The sequence below is a fragment of the Prionailurus viverrinus genome, chromosome C1 (genome assembly GCF_022837055.1).
Source record: "Prionailurus viverrinus isolate Anna chromosome C1, UM_Priviv_1.0, whole genome shotgun sequence".
NCBI lineage: Eukaryota > Metazoa > Chordata > Mammalia > Carnivora > Felidae > Prionailurus > Prionailurus viverrinus.
The window spans coordinates 39418854-39442532 of record NC_062568.1 but is presented as its reverse complement, the minus strand read 5'-3'; the positions used below and the strand labels follow the sequence as shown (position 1 = coordinate 39442532).

General features: G+C 39.2%; 2 protein-coding genes across 19 annotated transcripts in view; one reads left to right on the top strand and one right to left on the bottom strand.

Annotated features, from left to right (window-relative positions):
* The window catches only part of MFSD6 (major facilitator superfamily domain containing 6), a 78132-nt gene extending 62352 nt beyond the window's left edge, over positions 1-15780 (top strand). For all 3 annotated transcript variants that reach the window (XM_047869088.1, XM_047869087.1, XM_047869089.1), the window contains exons 4-7: positions 8867-9028; positions 9939-10037; positions 11421-11701; positions 13857-15780. In XM_047869088.1, coding sequence (XP_047725044.1) covers positions 8867-9028; positions 9939-10037; positions 11421-11701; positions 13857-14057 — 743 coding nt within the window. In that variant the 3' untranslated portion in view covers positions 14058-15780. The remainder of the gene's footprint in view (positions 1-8866; positions 9029-9938; positions 10038-11420; positions 11702-13856) is intronic.
* NEMP2 (nuclear envelope integral membrane protein 2) overlaps positions 1-23679 on the bottom strand; it is a 147248-nt gene that overhangs the window by 99195 nt on the left and 24374 nt on the right. The window contains exon 9 of one of the 16 annotated variants that reach the window (XM_047869090.1): positions 21353-23165. The exons of the other annotated variants lie outside the window; for them this stretch is intronic. Coding sequence (XP_047725046.1) covers positions 23042-23165 — 124 coding nt within the window. The 3' untranslated portion in view covers positions 21353-23041. Of the gene's footprint in view, positions 1-21352; positions 23166-23679 lie in introns of those variants that run through there. 16 annotated transcript variants of the gene reach the window in all.

Here is a 23679-nt window from a genome sequence, read left to right as displayed (position 1 = left end):
ATGTAAAGAAAAATTGAAAACTAAATTTAAAAGCTGAATCTTCAATATGATAACTTTTTTCCTAGAATACCATCCTGTCTCCATTGCATATCTATAAAAACATCAGTATGTTTTTAATCATTTACTTATGTTCCCACCTCATTCTATAAATTATTTAAGACAACTTACCAAAATATGCAATAATATATAGAAACTATAAAGTGCTTAGGCTTGAATTAGACTGTCTTGTATTCCAGCTCTCACCTATAAACTATGTGTTTTGAGGCAAGATGCTAAGCCTTAGACTCTTGTGCTGTGGAACAAACTGGTATGAGTATTAAATAAACTGATGCATGTGAAGTATTTGGCATATTACACGGCATACAGTTACCTTCAATAGATGTTAGATAACATAACAAAAGTAAAATGAAAAGTTATAAATAAATAAAAATCAGGACCAAAGGAAATATAATTTAGAAGATTCTCCTTGAAGAGGTTAAATTGCAATTATGCATTAAAGCCTGGCCATAAATGATTAGTCACTGCACACTGTTCTTAAACCTTTCCTTGGGAAGTGAAATTTTTACTGTCTTTGATATAACACCAGTTCTCATGTGTGGCTTGATATGGGGAATCACTGAGCATGAAGCATACACTGGTTGGCAAGTTTTGACATTAAACACAGTCAGTTTTGGTGGTAACCTCCTAAAACCTTTTTAAAGGTATGCTGAGGCAATGGTGCCTCCATGTGAAATTCATAAGGGCACATAAAATATTGTTTTATCAGTTATAGACCTTTTTTTTTTTTTAAACAAAAGCAACTTACATGTCTTTTTTTTTTTAACTTGTAAAGTGAAGCTTATAGAGACTTACAGAAGCTTCATTTCTTTTTTAAAATATTTATTTTTGAGAGAGAGAAAGAGAGGACACATGTGCAGGGGAGGGGCAGAGAGAGACGGAGATGGAGGATCCAAAGTGGGCTCCACAGTGACAGCAGAGAGCCTGACGCGGGGCTCAAACTCACGAACCATGAGATCATGACCTGACCCAAAGTTGGACGCTCAACCAACTGGGCCACCCAGGCGCCCCTCCTCTGTTCATTTTTACTCATACGTGGGATTTGGAATCTTTCTCCAACCTTACCCAGGGCACCTTTTATCTCCAAATGCTTTTTCCTTATACCGCAGCATGTGACCACTGCCTGCTTCATTTCATTTCACCATTCTTTTGCTCAGCTGCCATTGTGTGTCAAGCCCTGTGCTAGGTGCTGGATATGTTTATTCTCCTCAAGGAATTCAATGTCTTTTTCTTTCAGGTAAATCCAGGCACTTTTCACCCATTAGACTATAAATGGGTGGTTTAAGAGGTGGTTAAAGAGGTGTTTTAATGTGTACATTATCAGATTTTCAAAGCAGAGCAGGGGTTCTGGCTCATAGTCTGGGTGCTCAGTAAGTGCTATTTGAATGAATAGCATGAAGGTGATTCTTGTAGTGCTATATGTTGGTGGATATGGGAGCACTGATCTTTAACAATATTGTATGTCTTATTTAAAGTGTCTTTTGTGCAACACATGTATGGTTCATGCAGCTGCTGCTGATAGGTCAACTGCTCTCTGTAGGGTTCTGTGCTCTTTTTAAAAGGTCCATTGCTGTTGGTGGCCCTTACTTTGGAAGAGACACTGGGCTTGCTTTTTACCTGATGTGAAATGTATCCTTTTCACCTGATATGAAATGTATCCTTTTCTTCATGGACACTTAGTTGGACTCTATTTCCCAGCCTCCCTTGCAGTTAGGTATGACCATTTGGCTAATTCTGTTCAGTGGCTGTGAGCAGGAATGATGTGTTTCACTTCTAAACCCAGACCATAAAATTTTCGATGTGCCTTCCTCCACTCCCTACTCTGCCAGCTGGATATATGTACCCAGGGTAACCAGGTGTTGAAGATGGCTGAGGCTCTGTAGCCCGCATCCCTAACAACTACATGGAGCACAACTGTTACTCTTCCTGACCCATGCCCACTGGGCTTTAGATGAGCAAGAAAATAAAACATCTAATGTATGAAACCACTAAGATTCCAAGGTTTATCCATTACAACAGCTATCATTACCTTAACCAATATAGACTCCTTTTATTGCCAGCCCAGTGGAGATTTTGGGTTTTGGTTTTTGTTTTGTTGTTGTTGTTGTTTTTAGAAAGAGCAGTCTCTTACTTTTCACTATATGGATCTTTCAGAAGCTTTTTTTAACTTTTTTTTTTTTTTTAAGCCCAGCATTTGAGAAGTACCTTGAAGTAACTGACATGTATGCTTTGGTCCATCAATGGAAAGGGTCTGTCACAACTGATTCAGTGTGCCAGTGCTTTGGGGATACTTATGTTTTGTTTAGTGAGCATAAGTCAGTGGCAGAGCAAGAAAAACAAAAGAAAAAATCCCAATTCTCCAGTATTTTGATTGTCAGTTCTCACCCCTCCCAGCCATTACGATGGCTTTGTAAAAGCCAGGCAGCATTTTACAAAGAGCAGCTGTCTACTGGTGAAGAAAGGATTTTTTTTCTTGCTAATACCTGCATACATTTATTGCAGTAGAGCATTTTTCTGGGACAAGACTGAACAATCTTGAAATTCATGTTACAGGATCAGATACCAATCTTGAATATTATAAGGTAAAGAGTTATTTGAGACATATAAAAAACTTGATAATATCAATGATCTGAGGTCTTTGGAAAAGGAGGGGAAGTAGGTGGTAAGATTATACATTTTTTTTAATTAGTAGATTTTGGGGGGCATGTTTGATATTATCAAAAAACTTCTCAAAATAGATAGTTATGTTTACTATATAATACTTACAATAGTTGTTAGGAGGGTATATAGTATAGTACTTAAGCACAATACTTCTATACCTTCGGTTCAAATCCTGTTCTACTACCCTGTTGTCTATGTGACTTTGGACAAGGCACTTTAATCTCTCTGTGCCTACTTTCCTTTTTTAGAAAAGGGAGAATAAAAATAGTACTACTGGGAAGAATAAATGAGATAATCTATATGAAACACTTAGCACAGGAGCACCTGTTGGGTGTCCAACTCTTGATTTTGGCTCAGGTCATGATCTCACTCACGGTTTGTAGGTTTGAGCCCCATACTGGGCTCTGTGCTGATGGTGCAGAGCCTACTTGGGATTCTCTCTTTCCCTCTTTCTCTGCCCATGCATGCTCTTGCTCTCGCTCTCTCTCTCTCTCTCTCAAAATAAATAAACTTAAAAAAAAAACACAGCACAATTCCTGGTAGACTACTATATCATTAATGAAAAAAATTTAATGTGAGTCATACTTATTTCCAGTGGTTCTTGGTTATTCAAATGTAGTGTATTCCCAAACAGTTAAGGTCTTGGATGTAGGTCCTGTGAAGCTATGTCTGTGTTTCTGTTAGGCCTTGTAAGTAATCATGTGGGATGCTAGTAAAGGTAAGGAATTGACTGAGAGACTAAGACTCAGACTGAGAGACTGAGTGACTTGTGTGGTCTTTGAGAGTTATTCACTGCCAATTAACATATGGTATTGAATTGCCACTCAAACATATATATTAAGCACCTCTTATGTGAGTTGGGTGTTTGAATTGCCATTCACAAATATCAGTAGTTTTCTGACAAGTAGCCAAGGAAGGAGAGTCAATTGCAAGGAGAATCACTTCAAGTACCTTTGTTACTATTACCAGTCAGGGGGCAACATCTTTTTATTCTTCGACTAATCCATCAACCTAGTTATCTCATACTAAAAGGTTTAAAAACTTATAAAAGCTCTAGTGTGAAAACACTTTTACCCATGCCACTGAATAATTTATTTCATCATATAGAGAATAATCAGCTACTACTTTTTTCATAGTTCTCTAATAAAAGGTTAAGTGGATGGAAGCATTTTCTTTTCTCGGCTTATATCTTTTACCTCCTAAATCTTACAGGAAAGTTTCAGGTAGCACAATTGCTACGATTTTCTTTGTCTTACAAATAAGAAAAATGGCAGAGGGTTTTTAAGTTTCTAGATTGCTTTTTCCTTGTTTTAAAATTAGAGGGCCAGAATACAACTGTGGTTAAAAACACTGTCAAGAGTTTCAGATAATTAATATGATTACTAGAAGTTTGCATATTTAAGAATAAGAATCACAACTCCATAATTGTCTTTTATATACAAAGGTGTTATTACCAACCCAGTCCCCTCTTGTGGATTTTTTAGTTTTGCTAGTTTCTTCTCTAGGAAGTGGTATGGATTCTTCTGTTTACATGATATTTTGAAATAAGGTATCTCAGAGAAACCAATTTTAGTTTTATATCTTCCCTGGAAAATGCTGGAGCATACAGGCAGAATGGCTTTCATTCTTTTGCATTTGGTTCCAAAGAAAAAATTTCTACTGTATGGTTTACTAAATTTTCCTTCAGTTAATGCCCTGAGTTGCTTTACGGAATGTGGTTCCCAATTATCTTATTAGTCCTCAAAAGCAGTAAAGAAACTCTAGAAATCTAACTATAGAGAATCTTTTACAACTGCCACTTAATACCACCGCCTAAATTCTAATAGTTTAGAACCTTTAAGAATCCTGACTTAAGTCATCCTGCTGGAAGATGCTTTAATTATCTTAGAAGACTCAGTGTTTTAGAAAACACTTAGAATTTTGAAGAAAAAGAAAGAAACCCTATTTACTGCTAGACTTATAGTTCATCTAGAATTACAGCAAATATATATTTGCTATTGTTTTGGTCACATAAATACATAGGCCCATCTCTGTCTACTTGTAAATCCTGCAGTTGATTGCTCAGACACAGACAAAACGATAGATTTGGCTTCACTATTAAAGTTAATTTACAGTCATTTGATGTGGTTTCAGATCTTTGATGATTCATTTTTAAGAAATGATTTCCACCTCTATGTTGGATTTTACCATTGAATCTAATTAATTTTGAATATATCTGGGGTGCCTGGAAGGCTCAGTTGGTTAGGTGTCCAACTCTTGGTTTCAGCTCAGGTCATGATCTTGTGGTTTTGTGGTTCATGAGTTTGAGCCCACATCGGGCTTTGTGCTGACGGCATGGAGTCTATTTGGGATTCTTTGTCTCCCTCACTCTCTGCCCCTCCCTGCTCATGTGCTCACTCGCTCTCTCAAAAATAAACATTAAAAAAAATTTTTTTGAATACATTCATTTTATTTCTTGGAATATAGGAGTTTTTCCTTAGTGTTGTTAATGAAGAAAAACGTGTATCTGAGAAGAAATGGAGTTTAGCAGGATCTTTAATAATATAAAGGGAAGTATTTAAAAGTATTTCCATTGTGTACTACTGTGTCAACATTTATAATTAAGACTATCCAGGAATTACTCAGTTCTGAGAAAGCTGGCATTATCTAAGGTACTGCAGTTGTTTAGTCAGATAAAGCAAATATTTCATTTGACTTCTGTGGAAATTAAGTATGCATACTATTTCTAGTCATCTAAGTAACCTGGTTGAAATGATTACTGAAACATATATAAACCTCATAAAAATTATTTCTATTGTTTCAGTTAACTATAGGGCATATAATCTAACATATCCAGCAAAAATAGTGTTTATTCCATTATTGAATAGTAGAATCCACTTAAGTGCAGATCATCCCTGGTAATTTAATTGTATGCTAGACATTGCGAATTTTACTTTTTGGGGTGCTAGATATTTTTGTATTTCTTATAAATATTCTTTAGCTTTATTCTGGGACACAGATAAATTACTTGGAAATAGTATGATCTTTTTGGGCTTTGCTTTTGAAGATTACTTAGGTGGGACCAGAGCACTGTTCCCAGTAATTCTAATTCTTTCATAATACTAACACAAGACCCTTCTGAATACTCTACCAATCATGAACTTCCCTGTGTGGTTGAAATAGGTACTATTCCTGGCCCTGTATGGGTTCTGAGTACTGTTGTCTGTGGTGCTTTTGGATGGTTCTTCCCTGGCTGTGGATAGTTTGTACCTATGTTTTTGCTGCACCACTCTGCTGAATTACTTGAGGGTATTCAAGTACCTTGAGAGTACCTGCCAATCCCTCTAGTTTCTGTAAAGCTCTCTCCTCTCTGGTACTCTGCCCTAGAACTCTAGCTGCCTTGGTCTCTCCAGACTGTTAGCTTCATCTCAACTCAGTGGCTCCCCCTCTATGCCTTGAAGCTATTTTTTTTTTTAAGTTTATTTATTTGTTGCAGGGAAGGAGGGGGGCACAAAGACAGGGAGAGAGGGAGAGAGAGAATCCTCAGCAGGCTCCATGCCCAGCACGGAGCCCAAAGTGGGGCTCTAACTCATGACCATGAGACCATGACCTGAGCCAAAACCAAAAGCCTGACGCTTCACTGAGTGAGCCACCCAGGCACCCCTGCCTTGAGGCTTTTAAACTGTAACCAGACAGTAAGCTGGGGCTCCTCATTTGTTTCCCATCAATCAGAGATCAGTCATTATTGTTGATATCCAGTGTCTTGGGAACTATATTTCATATATTGTGTCCAATTTTGGTTGTTTCAGAAGGAGGGCAAATCCAGTCCATTATTCCGTTTTTGTCAGAAGTGGACTAATGTCAGATTAAAAAGTGAATATTAATCTTCTAGTTTCATTTTTCAAAACCTAGGTTATGAGTTTCTGATGACAGTATCTCCAACTAGGATTATTTTTCAGGGAGCAAGCTCATTACTTAATCTAGGCAGAATCAGATGATTTCTTAACCCCTTCTCAGTAAAACTTGTTGTGACAGTATCTTTTTATTACATGTATTTACTTATTTATTATTTTTTATTAAATTTAAAACAGTGTTCTAATAGAGATTTAAATTTAGACAATGCACAGTTGCTGTACATTTAAAATAATGACCCAAATTATTTTTCACCTGTTATCTTTATCCTTTACTCCCTCCGACAAATGGTGAAAATATAATGAAACTGGTATTGAGGCATTGTAAATGGTCTCTGTGCTTTTTCAGAAAACCAATTGGAACTATATATTAAAAGGTATAAAAATTGTTATATCCTTTGAATCATTAGCCTTATTTATAGAACTATAGCCAAATAATCTCAGATTATGTAAAAAGCTGTATCTCTAAGAATGTTATTCTTAAAAAAAATTTTTTTTAATGTTTATTTATTTTTGAGACAGAGAGAGACAGAGCATGAATGGGGGAGGATCAGAGAGAGGGAGACACAGAATCTGAAACAGGCTCCAGGCTCTGAGCTGTCAGCACAGAGCCCGATGTGGGGCTCGAACTCACGGACCGCGAGATCACGACCTGAGCCGAAGTCGGCCGCTTAACTGACTGAGCCACCCAGGCGCCCGACTAAGAATGTTATTCTTGGTGCTAATCATAATGGAAATAATTTTAGGTAAAAACATGTGTCCGGTAAGGAGTTAAAACCCAAATATATCAAGAACTTCGATAACTCAACAACAAAACTCCCCACACAACCTAGTTCAAAAATTGGCCAGGGCGCCTGGGTGGCTGAGTTGGTTAAGTATCCAACTCTTGATTTCGGCTCATGTCATGATCTCGTGGAGCCTGCTTGGGATTCTTTGTTTTCCTCTCTCTCTCTCTGCCCCTCCCCTACTTGTTCATTCTCTCTCTCTCTCTCTCTCTCTCTCTCTCTCTCTCTCTCATAAGTAAATAAACAAACATTTAAAAAAAAGCTAGGGTGCCTGGGTGGCTCAATCAGTTAAGCGTCCAACTCTTGGTTCTGGCTCAAGTCATGATTTCATGGCTTGTGAGTTCCAGCCTGCGTCAGGCTCTGCTCTAACAGTGTGGAGCCTGCTTGGAATTTTCCCTCCCTCCCTCTCTCTGGCCCTCTCCCACTCATGCTCTATCTCTCTCTCTCAAATCAATAAATAAATAATTTTTAGTAAGTTATTTTAAAAAATGGGCAAAAGACTTGAATAGACATTTCTCCAAAGGAGATATACAAATGGCCAGTAAACACATTAACAACAACAAAAAAAATGTTTATCTTCACTAGCCAGTAGGGAATGCAGATCAAAACCACAATGAGATACCACTTCATACCCATTAGGAATGCTATTATAAAAAAAACACAGAAAATAACAAGTGCCAGTGAGGATGTGGAGAAATTGGAACGAACTCTTGCGCATTTCTGACGGGAATGTAAAATGGTACAGCTACTGTGGAAAACAGGTAGTTCCTCCAAGTGTTGAACATATTATTACTGTATGGCTTAGTAATTCCACTTCTAGGTATAACACACCAAAGAACTGACAGCAGGGACTCAAACAGATATCGAACACCCATAAACATTGCAGCAGTATTCACAGTAGCCAAAAGGTGGAAACAACTGAAATGTCCATCAACAGATGAGTAAACAAAGTGTGTTATATACCTGCAATGGAATATTAAAAAGGAGGGGAATTCTGACACCTACTACAAACGTGGATGAACTCTGAAGATATTATGCTAAGTGATAAGCCAGACACAGAAAGACAAATAGCGATTCCACTGATAAATGATTCCACTTATATGAGGTACCCAGAGTAGTCAGATTCAGAGACAGAAAGTAGAATAGTGGTCTCCAGGGCCTAGAGGCAGTTATTGTTCAATGGGTGCAGAGCTTCAGTTTGCAGTGTTAAAATCCGGAGATGGATGGTTGCATGCCACTTTGAATGTACTTTAATGCTTAAAAGTGGTTAAAGATGGTAAATTTTACGTTATGTATATTTTACCATAAATCAGATATATGTCTTTATTAGGTAGGGGTGTGTGTGTGTGTGTGTGTGTGTGTGTGTGTGTGTGTGTGTGTGTGTGTGTAAGTAATTAAATAAATAATTCACTCTCCACAAAAGAGTAACCTAGGCAATGCTGATCAGACAATCCCACTCTTCTTCCTCTCCAGGAGTGACACACGCGGCCATCTGGGCAGCGTGCATTTCTTATCTCAGTGCAGCAGTTCCCCCTGAGCTGAGGACGTCTGCTCAGGGCATCCTGCAGGGCCTTCACCTAGGTTTGGGGAGAGGTTGTGGTGCCATGATCGGAGGCGTATTAGTCAATTATTTTGGTAAGAATGACTTTCTCCTTTTCCTTTCCTTTGTTGTTGAAAACATGACTTTTTTTTAGCAACACCTCAGTAAACACTTAAATTATTACTGAAGGTTGCCAGAAGTTAAAACTCCAGTCAGTATTCATATTATCTTCCTCACTTTCATGGTAGTCATAATTGTAAAGCTGAGTTCTTAAGTCATTAAGATGATTAGAGCCAGCCTGTAACCGTGCACACATCTGTGACAAACAGCCTAATGAGATGCTACAGATACCTCAAAGGAGCCAAACAAATGAATGGACAGCATGTGCTTTTGGATTGAAGCAAAGTACCCTAATCTTGCTGATATTAATGCTAGAAGAAAGAAAATTCATCATTGTTATTCCAGAAAAATCTAGCTATTTGCTGGCTTTGGTAATGTCACTACATCTCTTGATAACACAATCTGTCTGCCCTGTCAGGTCTCCCTTATCGGAAATACAGGGGGTGGGGTGGAAATAAGATTATTTCCTGCTCAAGGGATCTGGACTGATCAGTCATCTATGGAAGGTGGGCCCAGGGTATCTGAATTTATAGCACTACTTGAGCTCTGCTGTCCCAACTACAGATTAGTAGGGCTGTTTAATAGTTAGGTAAATGGTGCTCAAAGAGAGCACCACTGAGTTTTATGGTAAGAGGCACTCAGAGATAATCCTTTATAAATACAGTTTTAAAAGTTGATGAATGACCAATCCAATACCAGCATCTGGGTCTCCTGGGACCTACCAGGCCTGTGTTTTTCCACTCTATGAAGCCACTGGCTATTCATCATTCTCTGGTTTGTCCTAAGATCTGCTGCCTTTGCCCTGAACTTCAGCATATTGACAGCTGTAGATGAGGGCTCTCTGCATCTCCTGGAATTACTCTATGCAGTGCTCTGTTTTCACAGGGGCTGCCGCAACCTTTCGAGGAATCGGCATGGCCTGCCTGGTGATCCTCCTGCTTTTTGCCCTGATCCAGTGGCTGGCAGTGCCCGGTGAGGAAGAAGGTAAACCTGTCTATTCTTTCTGAATGGTTCTAAAGGTTGAAGCCATGGAGAAACCCAGAGGTGGTCACAGAATACATAGCAGACCTGCCTGGCTGGATTTTCTCAGTGGTGTATGAGAAAATGAATTGATGTGTACCATTGTTAGAGAGAAGCTGTGTCCTATGTTGAAAAGAATACTGGCCATTTTAAGTAGCTTGGGGGTTTTCTTGTTTTTGTTTTGTTTTGTTTTATAGTACAAAGTAGTATAGGAAGTACTGGTTTTAAATTTCTCTGGTATTCTTTTTTTTTTTTTTTTTAAATTTTTTTTTTTTCAACGTTTATTTATTTTTGGGACAGAGAGAGACAGAGCATGAGCAGGGGAGGGGCAGAGAGAGAGGGAGACACAGAATCGGAAACAGGCTCCAGGCTCTGAGCCATCAGCCCAGAGCCTGACGCGGGGCTCGAACTCATGGACCGCGAGATCGTGACCTGGCTGAAGTCGGACGCTTAACCGACTGCGCCACCCAGGCGCCCCAATTTCTCTGGTATTCTAAAGGGATTTTGCACACATAAAGCTATGCAGTAATTTTACTACTAGGGATAGGGAGTGGTATTACTTACTATGTTTTTGCCTTCATTTGAAAAAAGTGTCTTAAAATTTAAATTTGAAGTTTTCCCTTAACCAGGCATGGCCTTCATTAAAATTGTTACATACAAAGGAGGTTATAATAAATATAATGTACAAGTTGAATCAACTTTTTTTTTTTAATGAAGAAAGCCAACTAGTAGAATGGAAATATTCTTGCTTAACTCATGGGTCCCAGAACAAGGCTCATCTTCTTTGTCCTATCCTTTGAGGGGCATTTGTTTGCCTCAAGTACCTAAAATGCTTCTGTAAAGGGAAAAACTAGCTTATTACAGAAAACTCCAAGGCCGGTTTTAATGCTAACGAGCTATACAGAAAAGAGGACCAATACTGGTGTTTCTCACATCTTTTTTCCTCATGATCCTAAATGGTCTATGCCTTCAGTAAAAGGCCAACAGAAACAGCTATTTCTGGCATTTCCTGTTTTGATGCTTATCTTTAAAAACTCAGTCCTGTAAGTGGGCCTAAGGCCACATTCATTATAACCCATGCCCACAGATTAAGTTATATCTAAGTTTAATGAAAAATATATTTCATAAACAAATATAAGTTAATGTCTATTAATCCCTATAAAGAGATCCTGCAAGATGAACATCACATCTGTTGCTCAGTACCTGCACCAAGAGGCCCCTGATACATAGCAATTTATTAATGTTGCCAAGTACACTAGCATGGGCTCATGGGATTGTCTGCTTATTTTGTTTGTTTAAATATGACGAAAACTCCAAAAAATGATTTAAACATGATTTTCTCTCCAGACAAGACAATGTTGGCAGAAAGGATTCCTGTGCCCTCTAGTCCTGTTCCCATAGCCACCATTGACTTGGTACAGCAACAGACCGAAGACGTCATGCCGCGCATTGAGCCCAGACTTCCTCCCAAGAAAACCAAGCACCAGGAAGAACAGGAGGACGTGAACAAGCCAGCCTGGGGCGTCAGCTCCTCCCCCTGGGTGACCTTTGTCTACGCACTCTACCAAATTAAAGAGATGATGCAGCTAACAAGAGACAGCCGTGCTCCTGAGATACAGCCTTTGCAGGTAAAGTCCCTACCTTAAGTGGGCTCAGTTGTGTTAATTATTCACTCACCAAGATTTATGGTAGGTCTAGTGGGCAAAATAAGACACACAAATAATTTTAGTATTCTATGACAAGTGCATTATAGAGGTGTATACAAGGTTGTGCAGAGGGAAAATTCCACCTTATGGAGCACAGGAAGGCTTCACAGAGAAGACATTTCTTGAAAGAAAGAAAATTTTAAAAATCCAATAAATTGTATATTTCTTTAAAATTTCAGTGTTGACAGGTACCAGTTCCAGTGAGCATGTATGGGTCTTGCCATGGGAGACCGTTAACTATTAATTTCTGTAATTCTAAAATTCTAGTGGGGACATTATATATAATAGGATTTCAATAAATAATCTGATGAATTAATGAATTCTGTATGAGTCTAATGGGATACGCAACTTAGTGGAACTGTTGTTTTGCTGGTGGCCTCATGTGAAAAATAAAAAGTATGATTTTTCTTATCCCTGGAGATGTGGTCTCTCCTGAGTAAAGTCAAATCATGTTGATAAAACTGGGGGTAATTGTAACTAAAGCTATATACTGCCTTTGGAAATGATTAAGTGTGACTTCTATGAATAGTCTGGCTAAAGTAATGAGTCTACTTCCTTGTGTTTAATCATGTCCTTTTACTTGATGAGTCATGGTCAGCTATATATATTAGAGTAGCTTCCGAGGACACATAAGAAAGACAAAAATAAAGAGTAATTTGGATAATCTCCTTTTTAAAAAATAGTTTGAAATATGTTAGTTCAATTTCTCATGACTTTGCAAACTAACATGTAATATTTCTATAATTTAAACCAAATCTGATTTCTTCACCCATAATCATAATGCATCCTGGTGTATGCATGATCCTATTCATTTATCAAGATTATAAACTCACATGAATCCCCTGCCCAGTCAAAATGGAGAGTATCAGGGTGGGAGGAGCATATAAAGGATGTGAAGCAGGAGAAAGGATGAGATCTTCTGGTTGAATAGCAATGTTTTCATTACTTTGGGTACTCAACCTTATTTTTATGGAAGCCTGTTAGGCTTATATATCATTGCACTTTTTTTTTTTTCTGGCATGTTAGGATCAATAAAAACTGGCTGGTATGGCTTGGTTATTCTTATGAATAAGAAGTCATTATATTAAGATTTCTTTACATTTTAGAATCAATCACAGAAATAAAACTTTTTTTGGTGCTCAGTTATTTGAAATGATATATACTAATTGAGAGAAAAACCCATTTTGGTTCTTTATTTATCTTGAGAGAGAGAGAGCACACACGCACAGGTGAGGGGCACAGAGAGAGAATCCCCAGCAGGCTCTGCACTATGAGTGCAGAGCCCAATGCGGGGCTCAATCCCAGGAACCGTGAGATCACGACCTGAGCCGAAATCAAGAGACGCTTAACCGACTGAGCCACCCAGGTGCCCCGGAAAATCTGTTTTTAGAAAAACATGTTTCCTGATTTGTATAAGTCAGAATGTATCACGGAATGTGGCAACATGGCATCTTACAGACATGCTGTGGGTGATGCGCTGGGGTATGCGTGTACTCCTAGTTTCTTATAGTGTATGACCTAAGTGGTTGTTGCCATTCTCTTTTTTCACGCAGATGTTCTGTGTTATTTGACTTTTAGCGTGCACTTCAAATCCCCAAATATACATCAGGACTCTTAATTTCAGGACATTCTTTCCTGGCTTTGTGTCTGAGGCTGAGAAGCCTTACTTTCTGTCAGACAAGTGCCTCCAGCTCTTGAATTCTGCAGTCTCAGCAAATGACCTGAGTTTCAATTCTATGCTGCTTGCTCAGTGACTTATCACAGTGGTGGAGGCTCAGTAAACATTTGTCGATGTAAATTATTTTCCTAGTAGTAACAGGCATTTTGGTAGTGATGTTCCGTTATCCACAAGATACGTCTACTTACAGTGTTTGTGTTTTTCATGCGGCTTTGGCAGTTGCACATAGGAAAAGAGATGAAAGGTAAGACATTCTATCTTTATTCCTCTTACTTGTTCCTTGAAGTTACTTCAGGATGATCTTCCCATGTTTCCTATATCTTACTTGAAAGCATATAAAAAGTCTTGGATTTATTTGTTAGCACTGACTACAAAACATCTTTTCTTTTTTCCTTCCAGGGGACCAGTGAGAATCGGGAAAATTCTCTAGCTGGTGGAGTCCGGCCTGTCCCATGTGAGACTCATTCTGACCCATCCAGAAACCAGCCATCCCCTCAAGCAGCAGCATCTCGGACACAGAGCAGCCCCACTCACCCCAGTGTGGACCAGCGTGTGGAGAAGGAGGACCAGCAGGCTCAGCCTGCCGCTGGGGGACACTGAGGGCTCCCACTCATCTCCCACCCTGCATGGAACTGGGCCCCTCTGCCAGGACAGAGGGAGAGGCTCCCTGAACCCAAGACATGCCTCACCTTGAGAAGCATAGCACTATATACTCTTCTAAATACCTGAACTCATCAACATGGAAACACACACACACACACACACACACACACACACACACACACACAGAAGCTACAGTACATATTGGCAGAAACAGGTAAATTTCTATAATCCCACTGGAATCACAGAAGGGAAATAAGAGTTCGGTAAGGACTTCAGTTCTTTGGTTGGTTAGGTTAAGAACTGTAGGACTTCTTTGCCAGGGCAGTTAGGGTTGAAAGCAGCAGTTACACTAAGTAAGTGGAGGGAAAGAAAGTGTTTCAAGGTGAATGCTGATACAGTTTCCCTCTTTTGATTATTTATTCTAATTATTTGGTTCTTAATGCAAACTGGGAAGAAATAAAATATATCTATAATTTTGTTTCTCTTGAAGAGAACTATTTAAAAAATTACAAGACATATTTAAGAAGTAGCCAGATAAAAGTTACTAGCTTATATGCTTTTGTTTAAAAAACAAAACAGAGAAACAGGAAAAAGTTTCATCAGAAACTTGGCATATCTCTAGCAAATATATTTTTATATGTATATGGTATATAATGAAAATAGTCCATTCTTTGAGCAGCAAAAGCCGTACTGACTACCACAAACTAAGCTGAGCTTTAAATGCCTTTTGTTTTTAAATGGGCTTTAAGACAAGAGGACAGAATATTTCAAATAAACCAACCAACTCAGTATCCTATGGCTTGACAGACAAGGGTTTACCAAATATATTGATACTGTAAATAGCCTCTATCACTATTTCACAATTTTATAGTGATTTGGGCTCTAAATAGCTGATGGAATTTTTTAAAAAATCACTGAATTCCTAAGGGTTTCTTTAATTAAGCAGTACTATTTACAAATAACAGTATAAGATTTAAGTGCCTGGGAGAGGGATTATAATTTTTAAAAATTACACAATGGGTAAGTTTTTGTTTTGTTTTTGGTGAAGGGAAAAGGTGGTGAACAGGAAGCCAGGAATGGAAAGGATTAAGAAGTAACTATATTTTCCAATGACTAAAGAAATAATCTCAGTGTATTCCTTTTCATGAAGATACAGTCAGACACTGGACAGATGAGACAGGGGTGTGCTACTGTAAATATTATACCTACAGTCAGAACAGTGGCTAGGTGACTCACGCATAAAGCTTGCTGCTAAAAATGAAAAGCTAAGGATACTAAGAAGCCTTGGGGGAGGGCTGTGGAAAAAGCACTGCTTTACCTGAATGAAGGTCAATGGTATGTGTAATAACTGTGAGTGAGCACAGGAGAGAGGAAAGAAAAGAACAGAGTTAAAAATGAGCAACTCACCTTACCTCCTGACCCTGATTAGACAAGATCAGTTGTAAAGTGAGGGCCTCTCCACGACACCATACTTCTGCCCAATACTGCATCTGGGAGAAGAAAGTCTATACTTGGATGTTTAGCTTTGCCACAAAACACAGCTTAAAAATAAAATAATGGAAAGAAATAGAATTAAGCAAATAGTTATTTTTGCACTTGAACTGAAACGTACTGTACTGTAAATTATCATGACTCATTTTAAGTGACCTTTAAAATCAGATGTATTTATTATGCTTATGTAACTATAGAAATAAAGAAGTGGCTGACAGGCTGAACCTCACCTATGAATGTACAGTATGTGGATTTGTGACACTGACTTTAGGAAGTCAAAAACTTATACTGTGTCTTGTGTTTACAGTTCTGATTTATTCCTTTGAAAAGCCTGCTGTTTTGGAAATGCACAGTTGACATGTTGAAATAAAAATAAATATCATTTTTAAATATTTCTTAAATGATAAAGATGTGACCAAACAAATAAAAGCCCTTTACTCTGGAATAATTGAGACCAAATTCAACAGGCCTTTGTTATGGAACATTTACTATGAACGTTGATGCATTGATGCAGTCATTTCTAGCCTTTTTAGGGAAGATACCTTCATGGGGTTCTGCACTCTGTAACTTTTTCTTGCTGTCCTCAAAGTGCCATGTGGCATTTTAAAAAATATTAAGTGTATTCAAATTAAATTCTGATACTTTTATAACCCCAGTTGAGATTCCTTGGGAATCCCCAGAGTTGTCACAAAACCTGGGCTAATATAATCACTGTCTTAAGTCTTATTTCATACTCTTTCTCTTATGAGTGTAGAAAGAGTAAATTACTGGAGTCCTGAGCTTGTGTGGATCCAAAAAGGCTAGTTGCTAATTATCAAACTATTTATTCAAAGCCTTAAGTAGAATATTAGATGATTATAACACACATAGATCCACTAGCCAGTAAACCTCAGGAATAGCCTAAGTTATTCATAGGAAGAACAACACTACTTTACTGGCTTACTACTCTCGCCATGGGCCACAGGAAGTGATTGCCTCAGCACTTCCCGGATTTGCAATTCCTCCAGTAAAGTGGGGTGGGGGCTGCTGGTGGTACTGGGACCATTACCTAAGCAGTATTCCTTCAAGCCAATCTGGAGTTAAGCAGTGAATCTTGGAAAAGGAGAACCACATCTACAGTTACTGGGTTTGGTTGTGTGCCGAGATTTATCTTTTTGTCCTTAAAACAACCCAGTGTAGCTCCTAGAATAGGAACTCCCATAATAGGAAGAGTCTGCAGCTAATAGAGCTTCCCTCATGGAACCGAGATCACAGAGCCAGGATTCAAACTGAAACCTGCCTGATGCCAAAGCTCAGGTCCACCCAGCACCTTCCCCCAGAAGGTGGGGAGGCCACTCCATGCTTCTGCTGTGGTAGAACAAGCTACAGAGCAGCCCTGGCCTGCACCTGTGCCTGATTCGGGTATGTGGTTCTATTTCCATTAGGATTTCTAGATATTCCAAGATACCTAGAAATCCAGTAACTTCAAACCCCTGGTGTTTTGTTAGTTGTGAGTGTCAGACCCCTTATACTCTGGAGGTGACTTGGATAGTCTGGCAACCCTGTAGACAAAACTTGGGAGGCTGGCCGGGACCCTGAAGGCCCATGTCACAGGAGTCAGGAAAGACAAGCCAGTACCCAGGAGCAACAGCTTTGGTAAAGCAGCACCGTCTGGTATGGTAGCCATTAGCCACAGGTGGCTATTAAGCACTTGCAATGTGGCTAGTGCATCTGAGGAATTAGATTTCTCATTTAAACAGTCACATGAGGTTCATGGCTACCATACCTGGACACTGTAGTTCTAGAGGAAGAGATCATTTTGGGGTGATCTCTGGGCCTCAGTTCTCTCTTCAGTATGAGAGGCTGGACCCTAAAATTATGTTATTCTGTGAAGATGAGGCATGCTGTGTCAGAGCTGACTACAGGGAAGTGAAAAGTGATTTTCCCTTTAGAAGTTCTGTCCTTTGGTGCGTGGGGATAAGACAAAGCTACTTCGGAAGCCCCAAAACGCTCCTGTGCCATTTCCGCAAAGCTCTAAGATTACCTGACTCAAGAATTCCAAACCATCAAGCAGATGGGGAGACAGCGGGACCAAATAAAGGGGTGAGAGAAAGGGAGACTGGTTTCTCAAGTCAGAAAGTAATTTACCTTATGCCAGACAAACCGTGGCTTAAGAGAGTAACTGGAAATATGTTGATGTCTAGACTGGGGGAGAAATGAGCCCAGTCCAGGTGGCTAACTCTCACTCAGCTCTCATCTGCTTCAAGTGGCTAATGCAAGACCATCTGCACCACTGTGGCTCCAGGAAGATTTTAGATGGCAACCCAGGAACCTGACAACACTGGGGGTAAATTGTGGGTTCTGGAGTGCCACTGTCTGGACTTGAGTCTCAGCTCTGCCAGAGGAAATTTACATATATTCACAACCTCTCTGTGCCTCAGAGGCACTGTAAAATGACGGTGATTGTAATATCTGCCTTCAGGTTGTTTTGATGTTGAAACACAGAGGTACCTGACACACAGTGTGCACTACAAATACTGCCATCGTTGTGTGGCCAAGAGCCCATGGCAAGAGGAGTGCGGTCTCATTTCCCCGACCAGCACCCCGTTCTCTTCATAGTTTGTTAACACTGACATCTATAATAAGATCGCATTCCCCCGGACTACAGTGCTATGTTACGATGTTTGCCGACACCTAGTAAGTTGTACAGTCAAGCATTTGGTTCCAACGTGAATTATAATCATTAAGTTGGTTGCAGATATGAGTTCGTTAAGGGACAAAATTAAGCAAAATATAAGTTGAGGAGCTGGGGAAGAATGACAAGTAACAAGGGCCAAATCTATAGTGTGCAAAAGCCATAGACAGGAGAGGTTATAGGATATCTGTTCCACAGTTTCAATATTTCTTTTTTGTCTAAGAGGTGTCAAAAAGATGTAAGCAAGAGTTTTATAATCATTTAACAAGTTACATACCCTCTTTCCCAATTGTCAGCTATTATTCTCTTCACCTGTAAACTTGTATTTTAAAAAGGTCAGGAACTTTTTGTTCCCTGAAAATCTCAATGGGGGTAGGGGGGAAGGGTCTCAAAAAAATAACATGTAGACCAGTGCTACTCAATTCTAATTTACTTTTAGTGTACAAAAGTACAGATTTGCAGTAGTTTGGAAGTGGGGGAATTGGTCCATTGCCCCAGAGTTGGCACACACATAAATTCAGGAGATGTAGTCATCTCTTCAACTGATCAGCCACTTGACTTTGTTTTTTTAAAGATGGCAGGAAAGGAAATAGCAAGGGCACGGGCCCTGACACACTGAGCCTTACATTCTGATTATACCACTTTAGCTACATATGTCCTTTAGCAACCTTCTCCGAGTCTTTCCTCAGTTGAAAAATGGAAATAATGCTAAAGTATATTACAGTGATTGTAAGTCAAAATGAAGAGGCATAGAAAGTGCCCAGTATAGTACTTGACAGATCACCAATAAATGCTGGTTCTCCTCCCCTTTCTCCTTTTGATTATTGCCTTTCTGGAAAATGGACCAAATGTAAAAAATAGATTCTCCCAAATTATTTAAATAATAGTGGTTAAAATAGTGGGTGGCTCAGTTGGTTAAGCACCCGGCTCTTGATTTCGGCTCAGGTCATGATCTCACAGTTGTGTGTAGGGCCCCTGTGGGGCTCCTTGCTGGGTATGAAGCCGGTTTAAGATTCTCTCCCTCTGTCCCTCCCCCGCTTGTGCTCACATGTGTGTGTGCTCGCACTCTCTCTCAAAAAAAAAAATTTAAACAAGGGGTGTCTCTGTGGCTCAGTAGGTTGAGTGACTTTGGCTCAGGTCCTGATCTCGCTGTTTCGGAGTTTGAGCCCCGCATCGGGCTCTGTGCTGACAGCTCAGAGTCTGGAGCCTGTTTCAGATTCTGTGTCTCCCTCTCTTTTTCTGCCCCTCCCCTGCTTGCGCTCTTGTCTCTCTTGCTCTCAAAAATAAATAAACATTAAAAAAATTAAAAAAAAAAAAAGAAACAATAAAGAGCAGCTATCCCATTGAATGTGTCTTCCAAGATGTATCCTACTAAATATACACTCAGCCCAAATCTCCTGTGACCTGTGAAGGAATCACATTCAGAGACCATAGCAAAAATAGGCAGTTACCTTAAAATGGTAACTAGATTCCTAAGCCAGAGAAAGACTGAAGATTTTAAGAACGTATCTGAATGAAGAACATGCCCAGTAGAAGGGGGTGGAGATGCTGGTCAGTGACAACAGGCACAGAGAGGAAAAGCTGGCAGGGCCTGCATAAAGGAGGCCTGTGCCAAAAGATTTAGTACCTCATCACGTTAGGGTAGTCCCACTGAGGGATTAAATCAGACTTTTTGGCCTGGTGACATCAAACACTTGAATTATGTAACAAACTCCCTTTGTTCTCTTGCTGCTCAAGCAACCTTATTCCTACTATTTGACCCCTCATAGATCTGTCTTCTGGGAGAGAATCTGCTGGTCTTATGAATTCAAGTGTTTTTATCCTTATGCTAGTTTTATTTTTGGCTGTGAGTCACTAAATACACTATATGAATTGGCTAACTCATGTGGTAAACGCATCAGTGTCATACCTCCTGGTGGGGGGTCTCAGAAGGCAGCAGTGGGGTCACCTACAAACACCTCTCTATCTTAATGCAGGCATCTTCGAAATTCTGCATCCATTATGTTATTTATGCAACAGCTGGACAAAAAAGGCTGATTTAAAAAACTGTACTTCTCTAGGAAATACCCTCATACACAATAATCCTTTTTCTTTTCTTAACACAACTGCAGGGGTCTTAATTTATGAACTTGTTTCGATATATTGATATAATCCATCATCTATTCCAAGCCTCTTAAAAACTGAAATCTCTTAAATTTCTAGATTTTTTTAAAAAGGTCATAAATTGAAATACTGTCCTAAACATCAGATGGACATTCCCCTCTGATTTCAGCCCTTAGTATTATTGGCAAAGTGTACAACCAATTCACAAAGCAATTTTTGTGATATGTAAAATGTGTTTTAAAACATTTTAAAAATAACATTTGAATGATATAATTGTTTAAGCATGGCCCCCTTATGCTAAATCTCACCCACACATTTTGGTGTCAAATAGCCCCAACTTGCTAACAACAGTAAGCTTTTATGAGGCACCTTGCCTAAGCACTAACACAAAGCATCTGTTCTGTTCCATAATTGCACACCTATGGCGATATGAAGCACGAAGCCAACTTTTAACCGTGAAGGGCAGAGCCATTTTACTGAATGGTCATTTAAACAGTTTAAAGGACTTTAAATAAAGGAGGGAGAGGGCGGTGGGAGGGGGAAGACAGAGAGAGGAGGGAAGGGAGAAAGGAAAGAAGAGAAAAAAGCTCTCCTATGGGAGTCATCGGTGTATTGCTTCACGGGGATTAGAACTGTGATCAGCACTATAATAAACCCCAAATCAAATGAACACAACAGAAATACACCAAATGTATCACAACTCACGCTTGTAACTGTTTTGCTTTTCACAGTACTCACATAACAGAAACTGACAAATCCATGATTTCCTCTAAAATAAACCTGAAAAACAGCATCCCAGAAGACTCTTGTACTCTTCCTCTCTTTAGCTGTTTTTATTGTGATGGTCCCACCCAGCTTGACCCACTAGGGCCTCCTTCTGCAGCCAGCCCCTCTTCAACATGGCATAGGTAAGGCCCAGACTGCAGCTGACTGTGCACACATCATTCAGACACACATTCTACCAAAAACTGCCTCCTGGGAGGTGAACATGGTGAGCACAGCACTGATGCATCTGACACATTCATAATATACCGGCAATAAATTTAATTATAAAAAATTCAGATAAAACTATAACAAAAGTGTCAGACCTGTTTACACTTATAAAACAGTCATCATCATAATCATCATAAATTTGAATGGAAGATTCTTTGATATTTGAAATCAATCTATGTGAAAGCACAGATTGAATTTAGTGCATTTCACAAAGACTGCAGAGCTCTTAATACTGAAAGGTGTCTTGTAAAAAGAGGAACTTGTAAAATACTGACACACTGCTTCAAAGAGAAAATATTTGAAAATCAACCTAGAAAGTTCCAAATGGGTAGCCCTGCTCTCGTTTTAACAATTAGAAACACTCTACTGATCTTGGCTCAGGCAAGCAGCTCCTAAATTTTCTGTAATGTCCTTCCTCCGTATCCACATCCCTCCTAGTAAAAAGAGATTCCTCATTCTGTATGCCTCTTTAAGAACTCAACACAGCAAAACCTTCTTTAAGTGAATCAATTTAGCACATCCTAACCCTTAGATTGTTTTGCCATGTTCAGATCTTTTCTCAGCTCTTACTTTTGGCCTTCTTTCCCCAGGGTCAAAGCTCAGGGTCATTTCACTCCGGAGAATCAAGAAAAAAATATTTGTTCTCTGAAGAAAGATCACAAGTCTGTTGTGTAGGAAACTGTTACAAATATATATAACTAAATTTTAAAAATGGACCAGTCAACTCAAAATGTCACAAGAGGTTAAGTGTCTTCAATTGCAATATACAAAAAATTATAGAAAATAATTCTTTCTAAAATTTATATGTCTATAAAAATCTTACCAAACTTTAAAATATAATCTTAGGAAATGTTCTCTATCATAGTTATCAAATAGATAGTTGTCCATTATTAAAAAATAAAAAAGTCACCAATACTGTGAGATCCAAGGCTGTAGGGAGATGGCCCCTAGGCTCACCTCTGAAGGTCTCTTCTTAACCCTGAGTTGTAGGTAACATTAGGGCTGATGTCTAGTCCCAGTGCTGCCTCTAAATAGCTTTGTAGTTTTGGACAAGTTATTGAACCTCCCCAAATCTCAATTCTGCCATCATTAGCATTTTCCAAACTGCTCCAAGGAATATCAATCTCACGGAAAAGGGTTCTGTGGTCAAATTAAGTCAGAAATGGCAGCACACAGTTTCTATCCAGGAGATTGACAACGTGCATCGTCAGTATTAAAGGCTCTGAGAAGTCCTGTGGTACATTTGTTTAACTTTGTTACTATCTTAGTTGACCTCACAATCCCTTTACTGACTAGCACTTATTAGCACCCTGTGGATTATACTTTGGAAAACACTGGTCCAGCATATCTCAGGTCTCTTCCAACACTTATATGCAGTCTTCAGACACAGGTTCTGAGGTTAAGATTTAATGCCTGGTGTTGACAAGGCAGATGTTCACGTTAACTTGCTCTTTGAAGATCAACATGATTCTCTTGCTCCTAATGGAAGTCTTCATTCAAGGAAAGTGGCAATGACTCTCACAAAATCTTGATGACTACAATAAGTAGCAGAACTCACCAAGAACGAGAAGTTATCTTCAATAATGTTTAGTTTTCCTTTCCAGTATGACTCTTCTCCATAGCAAATGCTTTTGCCACTGTTCCCTAGAACCGTTCTGCCCAATGTTAATAGGATCCTTGCCCTTAGCCCATTTCTTGTCCAGAATGAAGTCAATGGTCATCAGGCAGTCCTCAGGTTAAAAAGCTGTTCTTCCAAGAAGGCGCCCCCAAAACCATATTGCTCTTCATGCAGACTAATTTCTTCAGGCGACAAGTGGCTTCCTCCAAGAACAAAGTCTGCAAATCTAATAAGTAGTTTTTTTGTTTTAAATAAAGTTAATGTTATCACAGAAAGGTTTATATGGAAGATAACATGCTCTCTTGCTATTTATCCTCTTTTTAATTAAATTTGACTTTACATCAATAGAGAATGGCATTTATACATTGGGTGTAAAAATGGGAATGGCTTAGGTGATCCCTCTGGAGATATTCAGAGAAAGAGCAGAGAAGGAGGCTGACTTACGAGCACTGACTGCTGCCTATCCTAACGAGTCCTGTTTTCTAATTCCTTTTCTCTTATTAGAGTCATTATTCATTCATTATTTTAGTACATCAATACTTTCCCCCTTCAATGTTTAATTTGAGGGCACTGTTATTTAGATAAAACTATGAAGGAAGGGAAGCAGTAAGGAAAAAGATTTTGGGACAAAGATGTCTTTCCTGGTAAGCTTTGACAATTACTTTCGACACCGGTCACTTCTCATGTGGAAGTTATGTTTACGACCTTCCGTATCAAACATCAGGTCACTATTTGTCCTG